General features: G+C 45.9%; 1 protein-coding gene across 2 annotated transcripts in view; it reads right to left on the bottom strand.

The window, feature by feature from the left end:
* Positions 1-7,107: 7,107 nt before the first annotated feature.
* The window catches only part of Nod1 (nucleotide binding oligomerization domain containing 1), a 43,481-nt gene continuing 27,894 nt past the window's right edge, over positions 7,108-22,694 (bottom strand). For both annotated transcript variants that reach the window (XM_042695135.1, XM_042695136.1), the window contains exons 5-12: positions 22,106-22,189; positions 21,113-21,196; positions 20,094-20,177; positions 17,115-17,198; positions 16,193-16,276; positions 13,802-13,885; positions 9,479-9,562; positions 7,108-8,055 (exon numbers count right to left, since the gene is read on the bottom strand). In XM_042695135.1, coding sequence (XP_042551069.1) covers positions 7,983-8,055; positions 9,479-9,562; positions 13,802-13,885; positions 16,193-16,276; positions 17,115-17,198; positions 20,094-20,177; positions 21,113-21,196; positions 22,106-22,189 — 661 coding nt within the window. In that variant the 3' untranslated portion in view covers positions 7,108-7,982. The remainder of the gene's footprint in view (positions 8,056-9,478; positions 9,563-13,801; positions 13,886-16,192; positions 16,277-17,114; positions 17,199-20,093; positions 20,178-21,112; positions 21,197-22,105; positions 22,190-22,694) is intronic.

Below are 22,694 nucleotides of genomic sequence, written 5' to 3'. Positions count from 1 at the left end.
TTTTTAACAAGTAGATTGGTACATAGCAATGTGGAAGGGAGGAGAAGACCATCCTCAGAAGCTCACCAGCCCAAAACATCTCATAGATTCTCTCCTGCTGTGCCCCCAGCTTCAGCCTTTGCCCCACTTCCTCTTCTCACTTCCTGGATTCCCCTGTCCCCTCCAAGAGGAACATGATGTCCAAAATTTCCCTTCTGAAATGAAAGCCAGGCTTCTGTGCCACAGGCTGCCCACTTCCCATTTCAGTCCTCCCTTCCCCTCCCCACCCCCTGCAATTACTGTGAAGCTCAGATAACTATGAGGACCTTATACTGAATTTACTAATTCAGAATACAATAAAACTAGTGGCATCACCCCTGTTGAATTATTTACATTTCAGAACAGGCTCTGGCTGATCAATAAAGGCTCTAACCAGAGCCAGGTACTAATCCCAGCCACATGGCCCTGGGCAAAGACATGAAACACTATCTGAAAAGGAAAGCAAAAGTGGGCTGTGGGTGTGGCTGAAGTGGTACAGCCTGTGCCTGAGTTCAAGCCCCAGTACCAACATGTTGGGAGATAGAGGTAGGATCTGGAATTTGAGGCCTGCCTGGACCATTTTATATAGCCCAACACTGCCTGGAACAAAACAAGAGCAGTAATAAAATGAAAGGCAAGACTGGAGGAGGGCAATTCTAGCTTTAGAGAAGCTTATAGGCATAACAAGAAAAATATACTTGTTCTTGGTTGATTCAGCCTCATGCTTGCCAGGTAGATGCTCTACTGCTGAATATGAAAGTAAATCAGGTTCTGTTTGGGAGGTGGAAGGACCAAAGGAGAGTGTGAATAAGAATGAATACGGTTGAAGTATTTTATATGTGTGTATAGAAATGGAATAACAAAATCTGTTGCAATTGTTTCAAGAAGAGGGGAGGATAAGGGAGAGAGTAAGGTTGGTGGTAGACATTGTATGTGAAAGTCTCACCCCAGAAAAATCACATGACACAAAAGTTTGTCAAAGTTTGTCAGCAAGCTGACAGGTTAACCCTGCTGGGCAGGGACAACACTTATCCTTGAGCAAGGGTGTTTATATGGCTAGGGCCGGAGGTGGAGAATTTTACTAGGGGCTGCGGGGGGGGGGGGGGGGGGGGGGGAGGGGAGGGGGCGTACACTGTAGTTTGTGTGAGACATGGAGTTTGTGAGGTGTATGAGAGCAGGAGATTTGTTGTGGTGGGGCTAACTAAGGTTTATGGTTGCAGCTGCCTGTGTCACCCGATAAGGCTTTGAGTCAGCTAATATCAGGGAAGGGCCTGTGTCACTAGATTTCAGTCCCACAGCACCGCTGGACAGCCCCCAACCGCTTCAGGATAAGTGAGTACCCCACGTGGGACTACCCCATGGGGGATGCCCACCACCATAGGAGACCAGTGCTGGTGGTAACCCCCAGAACTTGACCCAGACCCCTCCCCCTGCCACCTGGGCTACTGCTCCCACTGAAGCTGGGAATTGTGTAAGTGCTCCAGCAACAGGTGCACACCCAGCCCACCAGGCTTGACCAAGAGTGCCCCTGGAGGGAGCTCTAACAGCCAGTCCTGTACTCATGGACCTCAGTTGCCAGTGGCAGAAGTAGCCCAAATAGAATATCCCAAGTTGATGATCGAGCAGCTCAAGCATCTGGCTGTGAGCAGGCTTCAGCAACTGGTGGAATACATCTAGCCCACCTGGGTTTGCCAAGAATGCCAAGAATGCCCTGCCAAGAATGTCAGTGACCCAAGAATTAAAGTAAGAAATGGATCAGAAATTTAAAGAACAAAGAAATGAATTATCAAAAGAGATCTAGGATTTCAAATAAGATATGCACTCAAAAATAGATGCAGCCGAGTGCTGGTGGCTCACACCTGTAATCCTAGCTACTCAAGAGGTTGAGATCTGAGGATCCTGGTTCAAAGCCAGCCCAGGCAGGAAAGTCCATGAGACTTTTTTGGTTTTTTTGGTCGGTCATGGGGCTTGAACTCTGGGCCTGGGCGCTGTCCCTCAGCTCTTCAGCTCAAAGCAAGCGCTCTACCACTTGAGCTACAGCACCACTTCTGGTTCTCTAGTGGTTTATTGGAGATAGGAGTCTCACGGTCTTTCCTGCCCGGGCTGGCTTTGAACCACGATTCTCAGATTTCAGCCTCCTGAGTAGCTAGAATTACAGGCGTGAGCCACCTGCGCCCGGCTTCCATGAGATTCTTAACTCCAATTAACCACCAGAAAACCAGAAATGGTGCTGTGGCCCAAGCGGTAGAGTGCTCTCCTTGAGCTGAAGAGCTGAGGGACAGCACCCACGCACAGAGTTCAAGCCCCACAACCGACCAAAAAAAAAAAAGATGCAGTACATACTTCCTTAAAAGATGAAATTAATACTTTGAGAACTGACATAGAAATCATAAATGGTGCCAGGCGCCGGTGGCTCACGCCTATAATACTAGCTACTCAGGAGGCTGAGATCTGAGGATAGTGGTTCAAAGCCAGCCCGGACAGGAAAAGTCGGTGAAACTCTTATCTCCAATAAACCACCAGAAATCTGGAAATGGCGCTGTAGTTCAAGTGGTAGAGTGCTAGCCTTGAGCTGAAGAGCTGAGGGACAGCGCCCAGATCCAGAGTTCAAACCCTATGACTGACAAAAAAAAAGCATAAAGATTCCATTTTTTCCATGCAAACTCAATGGAAGCCATAGTTAATAGAGTGAATGAAATGGAAAGTAGAATATCAGGTAAGGAAGATGAAATGCAGCAAATAGGGAAAAAAAAGTCACAGATATGGGAAAAACACTTAAACTGTGCCAAAGAGAAGCCCAAGAACATGCAGTGCCAAGAAATTTAAGCTTCATATAATTGGGGTCAACGAAGGTGAGGAATACCAGAACAGAGGGATGCAACACTTATTCAATAAGATTCTAAAAATTTCCCCAATCTTAAAAGAGAAAAGTCTTACCTACATAACAGAAGCATACATAACACCTAGCAAACAGGACCTAAGAGGAACACTTCCAGAAACATCATAGTAAAAACACTAGATCTGAACAATAAAGACATGATCTTGCACATGGCAAAAACAAGGGAGCTATACTACAATGGGGAAAAAATCAGAATCACTGCAGATTGTACCACACAAACACTCAATGCAAGGAAAGGATTGGAAAGTACCATCTGAGCCCTGAGAACCAGTATAACTGCCAACTCAGACTGGTATATCCAGCGAAGCTAGCATTCACATTTGATGTAAATTGATTGATTAAAAATTTTAATAGTAAAGAGAAACTAAATGAATTCATAAACAATAAGCCCATACTATTAAAAAATATTAAGGGGGGATTAAAATCTGAAGAAAACAAGACTGGGAATTCACATCAGACAGATATCACTAGAAGACCAACTTCGCAAGCAAAGGAGGAAAGGAAAGAAGAAAAACTTAGGAAAGCAGGAAAATGACAGAACACATTGCACCTCTATAAAACCATAAGTATTAATGGATTCAATTCACCAATCAAAAGAAAAAGAACTGCAGATTGAATCACAAAACAAGATGCAACCATTTGTTGTCTTCAGGAGACCCATCTCACAGCCAAAGATATAAAATCTAACATGCAAATGTTCCCAGCAAGAAGGCAGGAGATGCCATCCTGATATCTGACAAAATAAACTTTTCATTAAAATCAATACAAAAAAGACAAAGAAGGACACTACATATTAATACAGCAAACAGTCCAAGAAAAGGATATCACCATTATCAATTTATACTCTCCAAACATTGGAGCACCCAAATACGTTAAGCAAATACTCTCAGACTTACAGGAAGAAATAGATGGAAATACAATACTAGTAGCCTTTAGTACTCCACTCTCACCAAAAGACAGGTCTACCAACCAGAGGATTGGCAAACAAGACTCCGAGTTAAATGATGACATATCTCAAGTGGAATTAATTGACATCTATAGAGTTTTCCACCCAACAACCCAGTACATATTATTCTCAGCAGCCCATGGAACTTTCTCCAAAATAGATCGTATCATAGTTCATACAAAGAATTTAAACAAATGCAAGAGGATCAACATAAGCCCTTGTATTCTATCCGACTATAGTGGAATCAAGCTAATTCTCAATGACAAAGCATACTGTAGAAATTACTCAAATACATGGAAATTGAACAGCACACTTCTGAACAACACCTGGGTCACAGAAGAAATTAAAGAAATTAAATTCAATGAAAATGAATTTACAAGAAACGTGTGGGGGGCTGGGAAGTTGGCTCAGTGGTAGAGCACTTGCCTTGCATGCATGAGGCCCTGGGTTCGATTCCTCAGCACCACATAAACAAAAAGAAAAAAGCCGGAAGTGGCGCTGTGGCTCAAGTGGTAGAGTGCTAGCCTTGAGCTGAAGAGCTGAGGGACAGTGCCCAGACCCAGAGTTCAGGCCCCATGACCGGACCCCCCCCCCCCACCAAAAAAAAAGAAACGTGTGGGACATGGTAAAAGCAATCCTGAGGGGGTAAATTTATTGCTCTCAGTGCACACATCAAGAAAATAGAGACTGACCAAGTAAGCTCACGATGCAGCTAAAACTGCTAGAAAAGCAAGAAAAAAATTGAACCCAAAGTTACTAGATGGAGCTAGATAACCAAGATAAGGGCTGAAATTAATGAGAGAGAGACTAAGAAAACTATAAAATTAACAAAACAAAAGGTTGGTTTTTGTGGGGGGAAAAAATCAAAATTGATGGACTTCTGGCAAGATTAAACAAAAAAGAAGAGAGGAGACCCGAATCAATAAGATGCTACAGGAAAAATTACAAAAGACATCCAAACAATTATAAAGAACTATTTCCAGAATCTCTATTTACCAAGGAAAACCTAACAGAAATAGATGAATTTATACAGAAATACAAATTGCCCAAACTGAATGAAGAAATAAATAAGCCAAGAATTCACAATGAGATAGAAGAATCAATCAGAAGACTTCCAACAAGAAAAAGCCTAGGACCAGATGGATTCACTACGGAATTCTATACAACCTTTCAAGAGGAACTAATGCCTATACTCCTCAAGCTCTTCTAAGAAACAGAAACAGAGAGAGCAATCCCAAACTCATTCTATGAAGCCAGTATCACACTCATCCCCAAACCAGGCAAAGATACAACAAAAAAGAACTATAGATGAGTCTCCTTGATGAACACAGATGCAAAGCTCCTCAATAAAATGTTAGCCAACAGAATCCAGAAACATCAAAAAAAATCATACAGTATGAGCAAGTAGGCTACGTAAATAAGTAAATGTAATCCATCATAACAGATTCAAGGTCAAGAACCACATTATCATCTCTATTTTGACACAGAAAAGTCTTTTGATAAAATATAACATTCATTCATGTTAAAAGCTCTGAAGAAAATAGGAATAGAAGGAATGTTACTTAGTAAAAGCCATATACAACAGACCAATAGCCAATATTATACTAAACAGGGAAAAACAACCAATTCTCCTAAAATCAGGAACAAGGCAAGGATACCCAGTCCTCTTCAATATAGTTCTGGAATCCTTAGCCAAAGCAATAAGGCAAGAAAAGGACATTAACGGGAAGGAAAGGAAGGAAGAAGTTAAACTATCATACATTCCACCATCAAATGCAAATGGGCTTTGGCTTGCCTACCCCATGCGCTGGGTGTGCCATCTGGACTTGGCTGGACTTTGCTCTCCATGTGGAGCAGTGATATTGTCTTGAGGCATTAGGAGCGAGCATTTCCTCCTCCTTGTGGTGGTGAGTTGAGTTTCCCTTCTGCATGGCTGGAGGGGAAAGATCCATCTAGGTAACATGAGTTGCTGCTTCTAGAGCCTGTTTTAAGTATTTCACACTCTATAAACTCATCTACTCAAAGAACTCTGCACAGGATCATTGCTTTATCAACCCATGTTAAGAGATGGGAAACAAGTACAGAAAAGCTAAGTCATCTCCCCAAGGTCACACAGTCATAGTAGCACTGGAATTTGCACCCAGACACTCAAACTTAGAGAACATGACAAATACTATCTTATAGTGTCTGTGGCCTCACTCATGTCTGTGCCCTAAATAACATCTAGCTCATCGATGAATGGGTTTAAGATAACATGGTTATTAGCCCAGTATGCTTTGGCTTGAACTTACTTCAACGTTTCAGGGTCCATGCCCGCCAACTCTTTTGGGCTACTTCATGTAATGGATTAAGGACTGGATATCTGCTGCTCTCATAATGAAAATTCACTCCCATATGACCTCCGCTCCCTGGAGTTAACCCACTCACCTCCTTTGCTCCAGACTCGTTCTGGGAGTAGAAGATGTATGGTCAAAAATAGATGTGGACCAACATGCCAACAAACCTCACACTCCTGTTTTAGCAGCTATATTAGCTTTCCATCGCTGTGACATGAAGCCTGAGAGGAATCATCAACTTAAAGAAAAAAGGGCTGTTTTGGTTTATCGTTTCAGTCCATGGTTATTTGGTTGTTTCTGGGCTTGGGGTGAGGCAAAACATTGTGGCAGAGTTACTGCTCATCTCATAGTTGCCAGGAAGGCTAGAGAAGAGGAAGAAGAGGGAGGGAGGCAGAGAGACAGAAGACAAGACAGAGGAGCAGGAGAGAGGAACAGGATCCTCTCAAGATCATACCCCTCAAGTTCATGCACCAATGACCTTCCTCCAAATTGGGCTCTGCCTCCTAGAGCCTGCCTCATTTCCCAATGTCCCTTTAAATTACAAACATCAATTTATTAATGTATTTATGAAGTCAGAGCCCTCATGATCCAATCACTTCCCAAGAGCCCCTGTGCAGCAAGTTAAAGTGGGGTTCAAGCTCACAGACAAGTTCCTTCAAAAAATCCCATTAGAAATAGTATTAGCTAGGCACTAGTAGCTCACATCTGTAATCTTTGCTACTCAGGAGGCTGAGATCTGAGGATCATGGTCAAAAGCCAACCCAGGCAATAAGGTCCATGAGCCTCATCTCCCATTAAGCACTAAAAAGCCAGAGGCAGAGTTGTAGGTCAAGTGGTAGAGCACTAACCTTGAATGAAAAAACACAGGGACAGTGCCCAGACCCTGAGTTCAAGCCTCAGGACCAACAAAAGAAAAAAGTAAGCATTTGCAGTATTTTATTAACAAATGAATTGCAAAGAAACAAGCATTATGATACTATCACCACCCACACCATTGGACACCCCCCCCCCCAAACTATGAAAGTGGATGTCTGATGTGTTGTAAGGGCCAAGTTCTCAGCAGCCCCTAAGTCTCTGCTTTGTTCAGCTTCCCCATGTCTGGGGGAAGTAGAGACCTCTCTTCTCAGAAGCAGGGAGAGGATTTCCCTTTGATGCCAGGGCCCTCAAGCCAACCAGGCCTTGTTCCTGCAGGGCAGAGAGTGGATTGACCTTTCTCTTAGATGCCTCTGATGATCTTACACCAACCTCAGCTGTCACAGAAACATCAGCCATCAGTGGGGAGGAACTGACATTGTTCTTCAGCACCTGGCCTCTAACAAAGTAGCCTGGCTCTGCACCCAATGTTCACACTTTCCTATAGACAGGTTGGCCAAGTGCTGTGTGCCTGAGGCTGCTTTTGTTCTCCAAAGTTGTCTTCAGTCTCTGTTCTCTGTAATCTTCTTCAGCCTCTTCTATTCTCCACAGTTCTCCTTCTTCAGCCTCTTTGTTCTCCACAGTCTTCCTTCTTCAGCCTCTTTGTTCTCTGTGGTCTTCCTTCTTCAGCGTCTGGGGAAATAATCACAGACACACACTGTGCACCTTTCACAGTATAATAAGACACAGTACTGTTGGCTGTGCAGTGACTACAACAGCCCATGAAACTTGGGCAGGCATCAGTCCAAGCCACCAGAGGAGTTCCTGACGGCCTCTTTGCTCCACTCCACCTCGCAGACTGCACAAGGTGCCTTTGGCTGCTAAGATGCCTTTGGCTGACACAGGGCTGAGATCCAGCCCGAAACATCCTTCAGAAGCAGATGAGCCGCTTCTCATCTCCAAACACTTTGGCTTCTTCTGGCTTTATCAAATTTCCATTTAGACTGGAAGGAAAAACACATTGTTTACACAAAGCATTAGGGGCTGGCAGATGTCCCTTCCTGGTGGTGGCCTCAGGGCTTCCTCAGCTCATGAGTACTCTGATACTACTTCAGGGGCTGCCACTGGTCCTCAGCCACCATCTCTTTCACCAACAGCCTCTGCCAGGCAAGCTTTAATGACATTTCCTCAGATCTTTTCTTTCCTCTGGACTTCCCCAGGCATCTATCTGGTTGTCCTGCCTCCTCCCTGAAGCACCTCCTTCCCTCAGCTTGGCATTGTACACCGGGAGGCTCACTCAGCTTCCTGTCTATCCCCCTCAGGGCTTGGACCTCTCACCTCTCATCTCTGATACTTGCAGGTCAGGGGGTCGAGTTTCCTTTGGGACATTTCCCCTAGGACATCTCCCACACTCTGGTCTCCCTTTATCTGGCTGTCATGGTGTCCAGAGTCCACCCATATGCCTTTCTTCCATCCTCAGCGTCCTTTTAACACAAAGTTCTGTTCTATCTGGCAAGTCCTGGAAAGCCCCAGAGCCCCTTTAGGGCCTCTCATGCAGGCTCTGTGGCTCTGTTTTACTACCCCTTCCTCAGGGAGCCCTTCCTCACCTTCCTATATGGAGCTCTATGGTTACAACTAAGTCATCTTGCAAACGTCTGCATCCCCTTACTATGCAGCTCCCTGTCTAGCTGGTGAGCCCCAGAGGCCATAGCGCTCAGTACTTGTCCTCTGTGCCATCATAGGACCTGGCATTCAGGCACCGAGTTGCTTGAAAGAATGAGGACACAACACCTGGAGGACTTACATATGACTGCCACAGATACCACTTAGAAGACAGTGTACCAAGGACTCAGGGTTTAAGCTCTTTGGGGGAAATGAGGTTGGAATAAACTTCAGAATGAAATTAACTAGAATACTCAGTCTGTGTTTGCAAAAGCCAAGCACAGGTCTCCAGGCACAGTTAACTGCAGCCTGGACAAAGGTCACTAGACAGAGAAAAACTAATAACCAAAGCAAAAAACTGCCACAAAACCCCAAAACAGATGGAGGTTTGGCTCAAGTAGTAGAATGTAATGTCCTGAGTTTAAAACTCCAGAACTACACATATACCCCAGTCTGAGGGAGACTTCTGCACCCCAGAATGCCCAGAGCAGAGCCAGGCCCATCCCCACAGGCCTGCATAGGCCCTCTTGCTCATAGCCAGGCAACTCACAGCAGGAACACGTCACACGTTGGTGTTCCCATGCTACCCACCAGGATGCTGGCAGGCTAGGTGAATTCTATTCTGCTCTCATACCTGACCTTGGGCAAGGTTTACTGGTCTAGTCTGAGCCTTGTTTTCTCTATCTGTCATGAGCAGCCCTGTGGGGTGCCTGGCACCATGCAAAGTCCACTGTCACTGTGGTTCTGACAGGCAGGTGGCCTTACCAAAGCTCCGTGAGACTACTATTCTCCTGCAGGGCCTCTGCCAGCAGCGCAGTCCCCTTGGCTGTGATCTGATTCTGGATGAGCCTGAAAGAAGAGCAGACCTGTGTCCAAGATGGAACACTGAGTCCCCTCTGCCTCTTCCACAGGGGAAGGTCGTGCCTGCTGGGGCAAGAGAGGGGGTGGGAATCGGGGACCAATGCTCATGACCCTGCCAGGATAAGGGTATCTCTCAAGTACACGAGAATAACAGCCCTTAAAATGTTTCAAATCTTTATAGTGAGCAGAATATACCAAGATTCCTATGCTGGCTGTAATCGCGCGCGCGTGTGTGTGTGTGTGTGTGTGTGTGTGTGTGTGTGTGTGTGTGTGTGGCTGTAATCGCGCGCGCGCGTGTGTGTGTGTGTGTGTGTGTGTGTGTGTGTGTGTGTGTGTGTGTGTGTGTGTGTCCTTAAGGACAGAAGGTGCAGACTGAATCACAAATTCCAGAACATGTCACCAGGGCACAGGCTCTGCTGCCTCCTCCCGCTCTTTGTGGTACCAAAAAGCTTCTAAGATTGCATCACATCCCCCAACTTCTACATCCAAGACTTGAAAATGATTCTGCTGCAGTTGTTAGGATGCAGTAGGAAGGCAGAGCATGGGGCTCTTAAGAGTGCAGGTGCCACTGTATGACCCCAATCCAATGGGGCCAGGTTTCTGATGTGGCTGGGAAGGACTGCTGGGAGCTGACCTGAGCACAACAGCCCTAACCCAAATTGAGAGCAGGTGCAGGCCAGGTCCACCAGGTGTCTGTAAAGGAGTGAGTGCTCCTCACTCCCAGCTGTCTACTGGACAGGCTACCACCAAACCTGGCTCTTGGAAGTTATACTGACCTAGAAGAAGCCCTGCCAGGAAGGTGTAGAGATGCAACTGTGACTGATAGGGATACAGAACCAGGGTGAGAGGCTTTGCTTCAAAGAGGCAGCATAAAGCCCCACATGGTGGTGCACAGCTTTAATCCCAGCACTGGGGAGGCTGAAGCAAGAGTTTGAGGTGAGTTTGAGGCCAGCCAGGCTACAAAGCAAGACCTTGTCTCAAAAACAAAACAACTCCCTACCAAAGAAACCCCAAAGACAGTCACCTGTGCTTATGCCCATAATCTTAGCTACTCAAGAGGCCGACACTGAGGATCATAGTTTAAAGCCTGCCTGGGAAGACAGATCTCAGAGACTTTTATTCCAATTAGAGCAAAATAACCAGAACTGACATGTGACTTAAATGGTAGAGCACCAGCCTTGAGGGAAAAAGCCAAGCAAAAACATAGAGCCCAGGACCCAATGGAGGGAGCTCTTTTGTTGTTGCTATTGTTGTTTTTAGTTAGTGTCCACTTGTACTATGAAGAGCTTATCTGTGCTGTTATTTCCATACCTGCACACACATGCACACAGGGCACTCTGGCAAATCCACCTCCCTGCCATCCTACTATTGTTGCCCACATACAGGACCACAGGTAGCTGGACTGCTGTGGGACCCATGTCCCACCTCACCCCCTGTCCTCAGTGGCAGAGATGATAGCCTTCCAATGAGCATGGCCACAGAAGTGGATATGGAGTGCTGCATCCAGTTAGACTTTCCTGTTTTCTAGTTACCATATTCACCGTAGCTGCCACTGCCAGCCCCATACCTCAATGGTGGTAGGGCAGGCTGCCTGCGAAGTCAGGCAGTGCCCGGCACCTCTGCTCCCTCTCCCCCGTGACTTCATCCAGTGGGCATGCACCAAGTAGCCAGAACTTCTCCAGCCCCTCAGGCTTTGCTCCAAGAGCGGCTGGCCTAGTGCCTGGGGAAGGGCAGAGAAGATATCCACAGACTGAACAGAAAAGGAAGAAAGAGAAAAGCAGCACAATCTGGCTTTTTCTGCAGAAACCGACAAGGTCATTTAAAACTCACGTGGAAATGAAAGAGATCCAAAAAGGCCAAAACTATCATGAGAAAGAACAAATCTGGACTCACACTTCCTGGATTCAAAACTGATGTCAAAGCAATAATAAGACAAATCAGGTAGGTGTGATGGCACACACCTGCAATCCCAGCAGCTGGGAGGTACAGGTAGGAAAATCATGAGTTCAAGGCCAGCCTAGGCTACAAAGAAAGCTCCTGTCAGAAAAACAAAGTGTACCCTTGTAATAAGATACATAGATGAACAACTAGAATACAGTCTGGACATACATTTTTGTGTCAAGCTCACCCAACAGAGTCTTTTCAAGTTGCACATCCATGTGCTAAGCAATGGGCCACACTCTCACTCTGAATGACACACAAAATCAGCTCCAAGTACTTAACCACAAACTTAGGTGTGAATCTTTGTGATCTTGGATTAAACATGATAATCTTAGGGAAGGTCCACAAGCACAAGCAAGTGAAGAAAAATCAGACTTCAAAGCCCAAAGCTAAAGTAGGTAAATCAGATTTCACAGGCCAAAGCTGCTGTACTTCAGAGGTGAATATCAAGAAAGAGGAAATGCCACAGTAAGAAAGAAAATATATGTAAACCTAATAAAAGTCTAGTAGTCCAAAGAATGCCAACAATGAAGCAATGGAAAGACAACACAATTGCAAGATGGGCAAAGGGTGTGGAAACATTTCTTCGAAGATGTGAAGGCAATAACAGATGCCTGGAAAGATGCACCGTGGAAATGCAAATCAAAACCACAATGTGGTGTCACTGAGAACCCACAGGTGTGGCTAAAATTAAACACAGACAATCATACCATGGATGGAAGGAGGCAGATAAATGAGAATCCTTATTAACTGCTGATGGGAATATAAAACAGTAAAATCATTTCAGAAAGCAGTTTGGTGGTTCCTCAAAATGTTAAACAAACATTGAATTGCCATTGCACCTAGAAGTCTATTTTAAGTATAGAGAGAGACAAGTGAAATGAAAACATATTCTCACAAAATATGTGCATGAACTGTCACAGCTGCATTACTCCTAACAGTTAAAAAGTAGAAACAACCCCAATATCTTACATGTCACATATCCTTTCAATGGAGGATCATTCCCCAGCAGAAAAGCAGTGGTACACATATATGCCACAATATAGATCGAGCATAGAAACTTAGTAGCAGAACGTAGAAACAAGCTCAGGAAACGTCAATTCCACTTACATGAAATGCCCAACATAGAGTCTGAGGAAGGTCAGTCATTGGCATGGCAAGGGGAAGGCAGGGGGAAACTACCTAAGCCATGCAGGCTTTTAGTGGGGGGCAGTCGTGAAAATGTTTTATAATGGTTGTATAATCTAATGGTTATATTTGACAGATATATGAAAAACCTCTACACTACAAATATATTTTAAAAGAGCAGATTTTGTGGTATATAAATTTTATCTCAAAAACTAGGAGAAAGCTGGGCGCTGATGGCTCACGCCTTTAATCCAAGCTACTCAGGAGGCTGAGATCTGAGGATCACAGTTCAAAGCCAGCCGAGGCAGGAAAGTCCGTGAGACTTTTTTTTTTCTTTTTTTTAAATTGTGAAAATACTGTATAGAGGGGTTACAATTACATGGGCAAGATAATGAGTACATTTCTTTTTCTTTTTTTTTTTTGGTCGGTCGTGGGACTTGACCTCTGGACCTGGGTGCTGTCCCTCAGCTCTTCAGCTCAAGGCAAGCACTCTACCACTTGAGCTACAGCGCCACTTCCGGTTTTCTGGTGGTTTATTGGAGATAGGAGTCTCACGGTCTCTCCTGCCCAGGTTGGCTTTGAACCGTGATCCTCAGATCTCAGCCTCCTGAGTAGCTAGGATTACAGGTGTGAGCCACCAGCGCCCGCCCGGCTAATGAGAACATTTCTTATCAAGCATTGTAGCCTCCTCTTTTGTTTCCCCTTCCCATACCTTCCCATCCTCCCACTAACATTTTTTGTTTGTTTTGTTTTCATTTTGTGAGTCATGGGGCTTGAACTCAGAGCTTGGGCACTATCCCTGAGCTTTTTCACTTAAGCCTAGTGCTCTACCACTTGAGCCACACCCCTATTTCCCGTTTTCTGGTGGTTCACTGGAGATAAGAGTCTCATGGACTTTCCTGCCCAGGCTGGCCTGGAACCGTGATCCTCAGATCTCAGCCTCCTGAGTGGCTGGGATTCCAGGTGTGAGCCACCAGCCACCCACCCATGAGACTTTTATCTCCAATAAACCACTCAGAAAACCAGAAGTGGCACTGTGGCTCAAGTGGTAGAGCTCTAGCCTTGAGCTGAAGAGCTGAGGGACAATGCCCAGGCCCAGAGTTCAAGTCCCATGACCAAAACAACAACAACAACTAGAAGTAATACAGCCTAAGTTACCATAAATGCTTCAAATTCTGGTTGACTTTCAACATTTCTGCAAAGCTCTCCGCCACTTCATCATTCAGTTCATTTTTGGTCAGCCTAGAGAAGAGAGAAAGTGTTGAGTTTGGAGTGCTGGGCAGGCAGACTGCAAATTTGTTCACACAAGTGGCACTCCAGGCCAGGCTTTTCCAGCCCTACAGACCCCCAGGTGCTGAAAGCCAGGGTTAGCCCAGCTTCACCACCGTGCAGCAGACATGTGCTTCAGTGCAAGTGCAAATCCTGCCTTTCTGTATGCAGAGGACAGCAACTGGGTATGGTAAGGCTAGAAAAATCTATTCTTGAGGGCTAGGGACTGCATCTCTAGTCTCCAGCCCTCAGGTACCTCAATGCCACTGAGAGCATGCTATGCAATCAGACTGGAGACTTGGAAGGGCACAAAATGTGTTCAGCACTGCACGGAGGCCAGCTGCCAAGGACCTAATTCACAATTGAGAGCTCAGGAAGCATCTCCAGTATCTAAAACCAGTAGTACTCTGAAAAGGCAAAGAAGCCCTGCACATCCAAAGCATTGGGCTCTTTTCTTCTAGTGGATGAGAAAATGAGAATATCAGAATAGTTTGGCCCCTGTGACTCATGCCTGTAAGCCTAATTACTTAGGAGGATACAATCTGGAGATGAGCCAATTCAGGCAGAAAAGTCCTTGAGAGACTCATGTGTGTGTGTGTATGTGTGTCTATGTGTCTGTGTGTCTGTGTGTGTGTCTGTGTTGTGTGTGTGTGCATGCATGCCCACTAGTTCTGGGGCTTAAGCTCAGAGCCTGGGCACTGAGCTCCCCACTTTAAAATAACTCCCCACTTTAAAATAACCAGCAAATGCTAGGCTGGAGATGTAAGTCAATTGAGTACAGTGACAACTAACCAAGGATACCAGAATAAAAGAACATCATTTAAAAGCATTCACTGAAGGGTACTTTGATCTTGCCTTATATAAATTTTAAGACAAAATCAGATTTAGACATTTACCAACTCACGCAAGATGTATAACAGGACAAGTGGCCACACATTCATTCCCGCATACTCAGGAAGTAGGGGCTCTGTGATTACAAGTTTGATGCCAGCCTGAGCAATTTGGTAAGGCCCTGTCTCAACAGTTTTTTGATGGCTGGGTATCTGTGGTTTATGCCTATACTCCTAGTCACTCAGGAAGCTGAGATTCAGAGGATTGAGTTTCTATAGTCTACCAAGCAGAAAAAGTCCATTAGACTCCATATCCAAAATAACCATCAAAAAGCAGTGCTCGAGATGTGGCTCAAGTGGTAGAGACAGCTGAACAGACATTGGTCTTAAGTTCAAGTCCCAATACTGCCAAAATAAGGGGCTCCTGGGGACATAGAGCTCAGGGGAGGAGTGCTTGTACAGCATCTGCAAGACCCTGGGTTCAAAAGTACTAGGAAAAAAGCTTCAAAGAAGATTTCTAGGGAAGGGGAAACAAAGGAAGAGGCTACAATGCTTGATAAGAAATGTACTCATTATCTTGCCCATGTAATTGTAACCCCTCTGTACAGTATTTTCACAATAAAAAAAAAGATTTCTACCTTGCAGTTCACACTGTGTACTGTCACAGTGTAAAATCTGAGTAATAATTTACCTGTCAATAAAAAGACATGACCTTGAACATCCACTTGTGGGCTCTGTGTAGCCCTGAGGTGGTGAGGCAGAGTCAGGAGGCAGCAGAGGGCAGTGTCTGGGAGGCTGAGCCAGGCTTACTGGGTTTGTAGCACTTGTCAGCAGTATAGGGTCAGGAGAGGTTTAGTTTCTCTGGGTCTGAGCTTAGTCATAATTAGATATAAATGGTGGCAACACAGCCCTCATGAGTGGTTGTGAGACTGAGTAAGCACACGCAGAAGATATAGAATGGTAACCACATGCAGTGCTCACTAGTCTGGGTACCAGGCATTATCACTGCTCATGTAGCAGAACAGTTCTCAACCGAGGCATTTCACACTCACCCATGGCAGAGTCTGGAGACGGTTTTGATGGTCGTAGTTGGGGGATGGAGGCTCCTGGTATTTAACAGTAAAGGCCAAAGATGCCATGGACACCCACAGATGTACCACACATTCCCAACCAAAAAAATATTCAAACCAAATGCCAAGTGTGGAGAATGAGAGACCATGCCATAAGAACACGTCAAATGCAGGCAGTCTTTGTTCCCTGTGTGTGTGTGCTGGTCCTGGGGCTTGAACTCAGGGCCTGAGCGCTGTCCCTGAACATTTTTCACTGGAGGCTAGCACTCTATCACTTGAGCCAGACCTCCCAGAGCATCTTTTTGACTATGATGCTCACTGTGCACAGCCTAGGGTTTTATGAGCCAGACCCAACCCTGGAAAATAACCGTGATCATTACCAAAATATCTCCAGAGAAGTGTTCTGCTTCAAGGCCTGTGCCAGGCTCTTCCCTCCTTCTGTGGAGATGCCGTTGAACGCAAGACTAGGAAGGAAAACACCTGAGATGGATTACTAGAAACACCTCCACATCTGTCCTTTGTGTTACCCCCAATCAGCTGGGCAGTCTCCATCTGGATGTGGTATTGGCCTGGCCAACCTCTGCAGGAAGCAGAAGCACTCTGCACGGTCAGCAGAGAGCAAGTACGAAACTGCTCCAGGAAAGGCCAGGCAGAAATGGATGCAGAACATTCAGGCTGGGGACCAAGGACATCTGGGAGATGTGCCTCATCTGATGGTTTCATTAGGGACCCACTGACAAGACATGGAGAAGGTTCCCCATCGAAAGACACAAAAAAAATACCTTCTGCCAGTGCCCTCCCCTACCTCAGACTACCTTTCACCTCAGGAGACCCAAAGTTCTGGGATTAGGTGGAGCCTAAGGAGGGTTGGAAAGCAGCAGCTGTGTTCAGAGAAGGGTCCCTTGTCCCGGCCATTCATTCTGAGGAAGGGGCAGCAATCTGATAGCCAGCATCCTTTCAGTTTTATCCCTCCTCCCCACAAGAAGCCTGCAATGACCCAGGGGCTGAAAGTGTCCCTTCTTGATCTGGGTGTGGTGACACTTTGTGTTGGGGGGGGGAGGGGTCTGGGTGTGGTCACACTGTAATGTGAGAGGTGTGGGTATGTAGGAGGGTAAAACTGAGCTGAACATGAAAGAATTGCACCTTCCTGAATGCCTCTTAGACATCAAGAAAAACCTTTTAAGAAGAGATAGAATCACACAAGCAAATCCCCCAACTAGGGATGCTGGGCCACTCTGCCAGGGCCCCTAGAGCCATTCCTCTCCAATACAGGCAGACCTTTGGCTCCCAAAGCAGGGTTACCTCAGGTTGTTCAGGCTGGGGTGGTCCCTCAGAGCCTCTGCGAAAGCTGCAGCTCCTTCATCCCCGATTTGATTGCCCCACATCCTGAGGACAGAAGCAAGGCAGTGACAATCAGGCCCTTCAGAACAGCCAGAGGCCCAGGCTTGATGCATGTGCCAAAAGGTGGCCACAGGAAACCCTTATGGAACTGCTGTAAAAAAAAAAAAAGGCAGCAGAAACCCTACTCATAGATGTGGATCAGCAAGTTGCACGCATGCTCTCTCTCTCTCTCCCTCCCTTCCTCCTTTCAGGAGGGCTGTCAGTAAAAAGCCTCAGCTCACAACTGTCCTGGAAGAAACTACCCACATGTCCCCTGCAGAGGACAAGGGCCACACTGACCTAAAAGGAAGGCTAAGTGCAGAACTGCACCCCACCCTGTTCTGCTTTGCATTAGGGCTGGGGCCACTCCTCCCGACATGGAGCAGATTTGAGGCAGCAGCCTTGCTCCTGGTGCATGGAAAAGCTGTTGCTGAGCCACGCCCTGCCCACTGCTACAGCCCCAGAAAACACTGTCACTAACCATGGAGTAGCTGAGAATATTGGGCTCACACAGCCTGCATGGCAAGATGTTCACCACCTCCCACCCATAGGACACATACTTGAACTTTAGTGTCTTCTGTAAAATGGGAATAAAAGACCATTCCCTCATAGAGCACCCATGATGATTCTGAGTCCATACGTGAAACACACATAGAACACCCATGACAACTGTATTCATAAGTGAAACTCACACAGAGCAGCCATGATGATTGAGTTCAAACATGAGACCATGTAGAGCAACCATGACCATTCTTAGTTCATATGTGAAAACACAGAACAATCATGACAATTGAGTTCATACAGGAGACACATATAGAGCAGCCATGACAAGTCTGAGTTTATACATAGACCACATAGACCAGCCATGATGATTCTGAGTTCACACATAAGACCACATAGAGCAGCCATGATGATTGAGTTCACACATAAGACCACATAGAACAGCCATGACAATTCTTGAGTTCATACATGAGACACACATAGGGCAGCCATGACCATTCTGAGTTCATAGGTGAGAGACACTTACAGGCCACTGGCCTGTAATAAGTGTCAACTATTCCTAAAAGGACAAGGGGGCTCTGTCATAAAGAGAAGCGCCATCGCTCAACCCACACACAACAGAACTGGGCAGCCCAGGGCAGGCACTCACACCCAGCCTCCAGGTAAAGCCAGTGAGACTCAAGACTCAAGTACTGCTTTCAGTACTTCACTTTAAAGATGTATGCACTCTACATTGATTGGCATAAGCCTAAACAGTGTCAAGCTCTCATGGCATAAGGTTAGGTGAAAAGCAGAAGACAAACCCTGCATGTGTAGGGCAACCTCTGCAAGTTAAAGAAAAAGCAAACAGAAGCAAGAGAATACGAGCCAGAGCCAGTTTGCATGACCACACATGTTAACCATCTGAGATGATTTTTATTATATCTCATAGTTTCAATGTAAAATTATCTACACTCTTTTATAATCCAATGAAGATTACGATCTAAAACTTTTATGAGGGGCTGGGAAGGTGGCTCAGTGGTAGAGCACTTGCCTTGCATGCATGAGGCCCTGGGTTCCATTCCTCAGCACCACATAAGCAAAAAAAAAAAAAAGTTGGAAGTGGTGCTGTGGCTCAAGTGGTAGAGCACTCACCTTGAGCTGAAGAGTGACAGACAGTGCTTAGGGGCCCAGAGTTCAGGCCCCACAACCGGCCTCCCCCCAAAAAACAAAAACAACAACAACAACAACAAAAAACACCGTTCTGATATAAAGCCTTTTTACCCTCCCATCCTGTTACTATTGGTTACTATTAACAAAACACAAAAATAACAGGTGCTGGCAAGGACAAAGTGAAATTGAAACCCTTGGGCAATGAAAATGTTGCATCCACTATGGAAAATAGTACAGTGGTTCCTCAAGAGATTAAGAATAGAATTAATACATGGCCAGGCAATCCCAATTCTGACCAGATACCTAAAAGAAGTGAAAGCAGGGTCTCGAAGAGATATGTGCACACATTGACATTATTCTCAATAACCAAAACACAGTAAGCCAAATGTCCACCAACAGATGAATGAAAAAACCAGACTGAGGTGAATATACACAATAGAGTATTGTGTTGATGTGTTAGGATATGAATAAATGTTGAGAATATTATGCAAAGTAAAATAAGCCATTACTATATGGTCTACTCACATAGGGCTCTTACAGGAGCTAGGGCTGGGGGGGGGGGGCAGGATGAGGAGAATGTTCAAAGGCTACAAAGTTTAAATTTTGTAATATGAAAGGAGTTTCTGGGCAAATAGTGGTCATGGTTGCATAATGCTATAAATGCACTTATATCCCTGAATTGCACAATTAAAAATGGTTAAGATGATTAATTTTATGTGTATTTCACCCCAATAAAAACCAATCAGAAAAACAATTCCTCCAGAGGATATAACATTTTCTTTTCTCTCTTTTTTTTTTTTTTTGCCAGTCTTGGGGCTTGAACCTAGGGCCTGGGCACTGTCACTGAGCTTCTTTTGCTCAAAGCTAGCACTCTACCACTTGAAACATAGCGACACTTACAGCTTTTTCTGTTTATGTGGTACTGAGGAATCAAACCCAGGGTTTCATGCATGCTAGGCAAGCACTTTACCACTCAGGTACATTCCCAGCCCATACCATTTTCTTAAAAAGGAGACTATCAGCCAGAAGTCAGGACCATCCAGAACCTGGATGGCGCTCTCCAGTTTCTAGTGGTGAAGACACTGCCCTCTGACATAAGGCCTGTGCAGTGGCAGTCAACATTTTCCTGTGACTTTCCACCACCGCCCATGCTGAAGTCACAGGGGCATCTTCGCTGCCTCTTCCAAACCCCAAGGGTCCTTTTATAACAGGACATGGGCCCCCACCTGGGCATCCCCCTCTACTCACCCAATATCAAAGATCGACGTGCTGTTCTTCACAGCCTGGGCCAGGCACTTTGCACCTTCACTTGTTATTTTGTTTTTGCCCAGTCTGTAGAGAGGTAGACAGTCATGTACATTTAGCCCCGAGGTGAGTAGAAACCTATAATCAGCCATCTGCCCCTCACCATAGAACCTCCCAGCCTGCCCCTCTTGCCGTGTGATCTGGCAACCAGGCCCTCAGTGAGAGACATGTGCCCTGAAGACAGACTATCAAGGCTCCTCCCAGACAACCCAGCCTCTGCAGGTGTTTGGCCTCTGGGCTCTCTCTGGGCTTCAGCAACCTCAGAAATGCCATTCTCTCACTGGCAGGCAGAGAAACGACCGTGTTGATTACCTATAGTCACTGTGGATATTTCCATTTCTGGACTAGGATCAGGTTCTCTACCACTCTTGGCTGAGTGTGTCTGGCAGGACCCAGGATCAAGCTTCTTTGAGGGGGAAAGATCATTGTTTCTGGCATTACATAAAGGGACTTAGTCATAGCATTTCTTCCTGGTCAGTGAAGAACTCAAACAGCCATTACTCTGCCCCCTTCTCCCAACAGGTTGTCCTTACAAACTCCCAGCCATATAAATATTCCACAAGACAATCTCACCTCCCACACAAGTCTCCTTAATCTGACCAGTATGGTGTAGGGAAAGCAGAACCCCCAGGATTCCAGCTGTGGCAGTACATTGTTTTTCTTTTCGTGTGTGTGTGTTGGGTGCTGTCTCTGAGCTTTTGTACTCAAGGCTGGTGCTCTACTACTTGAACCACAACTCCCACTTCTTGGTGGTTAACTGGAGATAACAGCCTCATGGACTTCCCTTCCCAGTCTGGCTTCAAACCTTTATCCTCAGATATGAGCCTCCTGAGTACTTAGATTACAGGTGTGAGACACCTGTAACTGTTCTTTAAAATTGTTCAGCATTGTTCTTTAAAATGGAGAGTTGAAGAGGAAAAGCAGCTACTAAGGAGCCTGTGCCACTGACCTCAGTTACTTACTTTAGGTGTGTGAGGCTTCTGCATTCATCCAGGATTCGTGCAACATACCTGGCGCCAATGTCAGTGATCTGGTTGTTGTACAAACTTAGAGAGAAAACACAGTGGAGACTGTATGAGTCTGGTGTGCTGTGAACCCCTTTCTCTAAGTGGGATTTTCTGCCTAATGATGTTCATTCTCTGAGTTGAGAGGAGGCTCCTGGAAACAGGAGCTGGGCTCTGTGACTCTGTAGCCCTGTGACTCTGCGGCCCTGTCCTGTGCTTCCATATCTCTCTGCAGTACAGTGACAACCTCAGTGCCTCTCAGGGATGAGTAACAACCTAAGCTGAGGTTTTCAGGGCTGCACTGTCAACCAGGACTGCGAAGCAGATGGGAGCTTGGAACCTCTGCTTCAGTGGTCTCATCTAACACTGGAGGAATCTGGGGCCCAAAGGTGCTGAGCAACTGCCAGGTTCCCGGACCCAGGAGCAGCTTGGTACCCAGACTCTCTTTTTTTATGGAAGTATTAAATTTCTTGAGGCTGGGCACTGGTGGTTCAAGTCTATATTCACAGCTACTCAGGAGGTTAAGATCTGAGGATCATGGTTCAAAGCCAGCCAGTACAGGAAAGTCTGTGACTCTATTTTCTCTAGTTAACCACCAAGAAACTGGAAATGGAGGTGTGGCTCAAGTGACAGAGATCCAGTTTTGAGTAAGCAAAGATGAATGCAAGGCCCTAAAAGTGTGTGTGTGTGTACAGGTATTTGGGGTTAAGGTTCTGTCCTAGGCCTGGGAACACATCACCATCAGCACAGGCACTAAGTCCATACCTTAGCCTGAGGATTCTGGAAAGAGATGGAGGTTCCCACCATGGTAAATTCTAATGCATAGGTAGTATTGTTATCTTAACAAAACCTTTCCCCACATTGGATTTTGTGACTGGCTCAAATAGTGGCCAGCTGCCCACACTGAGGGCTCTCCGGCTCTTTGACCCAGTATTCTTGAGAAAGACATACCCCAAATATGTCACAATCTTGTACTTGGTCAGCTCTTCACTCAGCACTTTCACCCCAGTATCAGTGATGTGGTTGACACTGAGTCTGAAACAGGACAGAAAGTATCAGGAGGTATGTCATATGAAAGTGCTCTCATCTCTAGAATCCAGAAGTCTGTGGACCTCGGAGACTCCTTGGTTATAAACATCCAGTAAAGAGGTCCTGGGACCAGCCAAACAGCCCCTGAAAAGCCTGGATATGCTGGAGCCAGGCTTCAGGCTCGTGTCCTGCAGGAAATGCTAACTGGTGAAGTTAGGCTAGCTTCCCTTCCCTCCTAGCCTCCCAAGCAGGAGGTGGCAGGCCTGGCCTGAGAGGAATGCTGATCAGCTCCTGCTGTTTTTCCTGCAGTGATAAACATTCCCACGTGTCGGAGACCTGAGCCTCAGAATCATTTTATTCAGGAGATGCTGGGTCTCAGCTGTGTGGCCTAGAGCAGGCCATCAACTCTGTACCTCAGCTGTCTTATTTGTCAAACGGAGACAAGGGCAGTCCCACCTTACAGGGTCAAGAGCAACAGGCAAAGTTCTGTTCAGAGGTACTTCATCACTCA

The sequence above is a fragment of the Dipodomys spectabilis genome, unplaced genomic scaffold, assembly GCF_019054845.1.
Source record: "Dipodomys spectabilis isolate Male_0828 unplaced genomic scaffold, ASM1905484v1 ptg000178l, whole genome shotgun sequence".
NCBI lineage: Eukaryota > Metazoa > Chordata > Mammalia > Rodentia > Heteromyidae > Dipodomys > Dipodomys spectabilis.
Note: the sequence above shows the minus strand (reverse complement) of the source record. Positions and strands in the feature narration are given on the sequence as shown.